This window comes from Fukomys damarensis, unplaced genomic scaffold (genome assembly GCF_012274545.1).
Source record: "Fukomys damarensis isolate Sample0158 unplaced genomic scaffold, DMR_v1.0_HiC HiC_scaffold_17, whole genome shotgun sequence".
In the NCBI taxonomy this organism is placed as follows: domain Eukaryota; kingdom Metazoa; phylum Chordata; class Mammalia; order Rodentia; family Bathyergidae; genus Fukomys; species Fukomys damarensis.
Window position 1 is genome coordinate 73,841,701 of NW_022900929.1, and position 4,013 is coordinate 73,845,713.

At 39.4% G+C, this 4,013-nt stretch overlaps 1 protein-coding gene across 2 annotated transcripts in view; it reads right to left on the reverse strand.

Moving 5' to 3' along the window:
• Window positions 1-4,013, reverse strand: part of Gmfb (glia maturation factor beta) — a 15,291-nt gene that overhangs the window by 8,942 nt on the left and 2,336 nt on the right. For both annotated transcript variants that reach the window (XM_010632537.2, XM_019208729.2), the window contains exons 2-3: window positions 1,849-1,945; window positions 116-165 (exon numbers count right to left, since the gene is read on the reverse strand). In XM_010632537.2, coding sequence (XP_010630839.1) covers window positions 116-165; window positions 1,849-1,945 — 147 coding nt within the window. The remainder of the gene's footprint in view (window positions 1-115; window positions 166-1,848; window positions 1,946-4,013) is intronic.

The following is a 4,013-nucleotide window of genomic DNA, read 5'->3' on the forward strand; positions in this document are numbered from 1 at the left end:
AAAAAAAAAAAAAAAAAAACAAAAAAAACAAAACAAACAAAAGTGCACGTAATTACTAAAGCATCTTTTGAACAGTGATTTCTAACTATAAAAATATTCATTTCATTGAACAAACCTCAAGTTCCTCATCCAGAACCACCAGGCGTTTGTCCTTGTCAATCTTCACTAGAACAAAAATACAAAATGAGTAAACTGTGATTCCACTGTGACTCTGATCTACCCAATCCTCGGTCTCGGCCCTCTGAGGGACATCTGAAGTTAAAACATTAAGAAACACAAGCATATAAAGTGGTTGTAGATGGGGAGGAGGGGAGGGGGTGAAGGGAGGGCAGGGACAAGGGGTAAAAATGAGAACCAAGACTTGTCATGTAGAGGTACAAGTTGCCAACAATGAATGTAACTGTAACTGTACTGTATCCCTAAAATGTACCAATAAACTCAAGTAAAGCTGGGGGGAAAAAAAAAAAGAAAAGAAACACAAGCACAAAACTCACTTGCAGCTTTATTTTAGGTCTATTAGCTGGTTTTGCTTTTTAAACCATCGGCTTTTAAGCTTTTGCCCATAATTCCCAGCAGCTATTTTGCTTATTTAGAACTTAAAGACTGCCAGCTCCTTACATCTACTCTGAATAGGAAGACTCCTAACTCAAATGTGATTTCCTAGGTAAGAAAAGGACTGCGAAGGCAACTGTGACAGACAATGCTCCCTGTGCCATGCAGTCACCATTACGAATGAAAAGCAGGCCCCGGGTCAGGACCGGAGAGCCCAGCTTCTTCAGAGTCAGAATTTCACAGTGCTCTGTTGTTATTCTCAGAAAGTGAATTACCTAACAGCACTAATACCTATAATCAAATATATCGGACATGATCCTAAGCCAAATCAAAGTAAGTTTAGATCATCTACACCTCGATTCTTTTCCCTCTCGTCTGAAAAGGTGACCATGCTTGGTTTTGTACTAATTTCACTAATGTGACTATATTTGGTTTTGCACTAATTCAGTAAGCCCTGTGAAATGCAGTATGGTTTCAAATAGCTTCACCTTGGGTGGTAAAATGGCACTGCCAGATATTTTTACATTCAAGAACCATATGCCCAAGTGACAGTGTTTATTTGAAACAGAACTAGAATTCATGACAAGGTGTTACCACCTAAGCACGGTCTACACAGTTTTACACTTTCACCCCTTCATCTTTAAATCATTATCCACATATTAAATAGGAAAGAAAGGAAATGTGCACAGCCTCAGACACGGCTCATAGAGGGTGAGGCAACATGTAAATCATTCTTTCCACTTTCAGAAGACGGTGACAAGCACTCTCCGAGAAAGGACAACTCAGGTCTAGAAGTGGCCTAAGGCCCAGTCACTCTGGACACACGGTGAATGTTACCAATTTCGATGGAAGCAAAGGCTTCTGTGTGAGGATGAATTCCTAGGCTATTTTCAGTCCTGAGAAGGACAGGTGGGATGGGTCACAAGTGGGGATTCTCGCTCCCAAGACCAAGAAGATCATCCTTTCCGGAGCTATGTAAGCAGCTGAGGAAAGGAGTATGGGGGAGATGGGACAGCCCACCTGTCTTGCAACATCAGTTAGCTGTTTCTTAATTTTTAAAGGTAGTACGTGGAGGGGCCGGGTATTTAGCTCAGTGGTTCTGCCGCCTGCCTTGCAAGTGCAAGGACCCGAGTTCGATCCCCAGTACCAAAAAAAAAGGGTAGTACGTGGAGGGCTGGAAGGGGGTCTAATAGGCAGAGGCAACATTACTTTTGGAAGGCCCAGTTTATCCAGTGAAGCTAAAAAGTAAGAGAAAGAAAACATAGATCATAGCTTTGAGGTAACCATTTAGCTTACTTATAATGGCAGCATTGTTTGTTTCTTTGCGAAAACGAAACTTTCTCAGTTTTTCCACTAAATCTTCAGCAACATCACAAACCACCAAAGATTCACTCTATAAAATAGAAAACAAGAGCAAAAACATATAATACCATAACTTCAACATATGCATTATGCTAACTTTCAAACCTACCAATCTTTAAATCTGTACTGCTTAATTATTCAACTATCATCTATGTTAGGTATACTTTAACCTTCCCTTTGGCCAATAAATGCCTCAAAAGTAAGACACATAATAATGTGCATGTATCGGCAGAATTGGAAAGAAAAAAGAAAAAAAAAGACAGAACTGGAAAGGGAGGAAAAAGAGAAGTCAAGGGTCACCATCTGCTGTTAGATAAGACAAACAATATTTTCACAGTGGAAGAACAGGAAAATCCTCTTGTTTTTGGATTTCATAATCACGGGGAAAAATAAAAACAATGAAAGTATTAAAATAAACCCTGAGAGTAAAAACAACACTTTATATCCTGACTGACTATGGACATATAAAGTGAGCTATTAAGACTATGTGGGAAAAAAAAAAGAATATGTGGAAGCAAAATCAGATGCAGTATAAAAGCTAAAAGAATAATTTAGAAGCTATGAAAAAATATTACAAAAACTGTCCCAGAAATCTTGCAAGGAAATGATCAAAAGCACCCTTTGTTCTAGTTGTACAATGCACTTCTGCAAACGAGATGGAAACATTTTTTGTTTTTCACATGTGAAACTTCGTGGACAGAAGCAGAAAACAGAACAGAGAAACCCTGCGTTCAATCACTCAGCTTTACCCTCAGCAATCTTATTTCACCCAGCTCCTCAGCAATGGCCCCGTGGACTGTGCCACCACCAGGCCAGAAGTGATTTCACTGGAAAACAGTTTACTATGTGTCACTTAACAATCCACGTGCGAGGCGGGGTGCCACAAGCCTGTAATCTCCAAAGTTCAGGCGGGTGAGGAGGATTGAAAACTGGAGGTCGGCCTGGGCAGTTTAGCAAGGCCTTGTCTCAAAACAAAAATAGGTGGGGATATAGCTCAGCTTTCCCTCATTCAGCCCCCAATACTGCAATAAATAAAAATAAATGATATCACACACCAAGGAAAACATAAAGACAGGAAAATCATCCTGCCTTAAAAACTGACAGTAATTCCAGTCTCCAATATCCAAACACCGTTCAAATTCTGTGGCTGTTTTTTGTTTTTGTTTTTTTTTTTTACAGTTAGCTTGATTGTCCCAAATAAGTCATGTCACTTTGGTCTCTTTGCATACATAGGATGCCCCCTCCTCCAAGAAAGTAGGACGCGTCTGAGAGCAATGCTAAATACACGCCTCATCATAATTCAAAAGCATTAAAGCTTCTAATTTTAAATTTTTAAAAAAACTTAATAAAAGCCTGTTTGCTTGATCCTGTGCTAGGTAAAAGACAGCATACGCTAAAGCAAAACTGGCTATTTCAAAGTGTCCTTTATCAGAACGCTGGTAATAGGGACAGTCTGGTATGTATCACAGAATAAGCTATCATACAACCAGAAAGCACACCCCATCAAAAGGGACTATGAAATAAATAACACATCTGTTGGACTTGCCTATGTCCATCCCTGTAGTTCTTTTCAGAGAGATGCTACATCACAAGGAGCTTCCTCAAGCTAAGATTCAATCCTACTTCATTATTTTTCTATCTCAAGAAAGACAATGAAGCCAGAAAACGAGAATTTCTAACCTCTCTTTGAGTAAAGGTAGAACCCATTAGTGGAACTAACAAGTACTCTAGATTTTCTAGATAAAGATCAATTTGTCATGAAAGTCTCACCCTCCGGCTCAGCTTCTCAGAGCTTGTGTAAGCTTTACATCTTGGGATCAGAAATCAAGTTAAAAATACACTGTGATAGAATCTGTATACTCATTTTTGTGTGTTCACCCTTTGCAATACCACAATAAGACCAAAAATTTCTTCTTACAAGGACTCAGACTCTGCCAACTCTAACTGCCTACACTTAGTAAAAGTGTAATTAGGAATAAATATAATGCCATGAAAGCAACTGTGTAGGGCCAGGGATTTAGCTCAGTGGTTCCACAGCCTGCCTCACAAACACAAGGACCCAAGTTCGATCCCCGGTACCAAAAAAAAAAAAAAAAAAA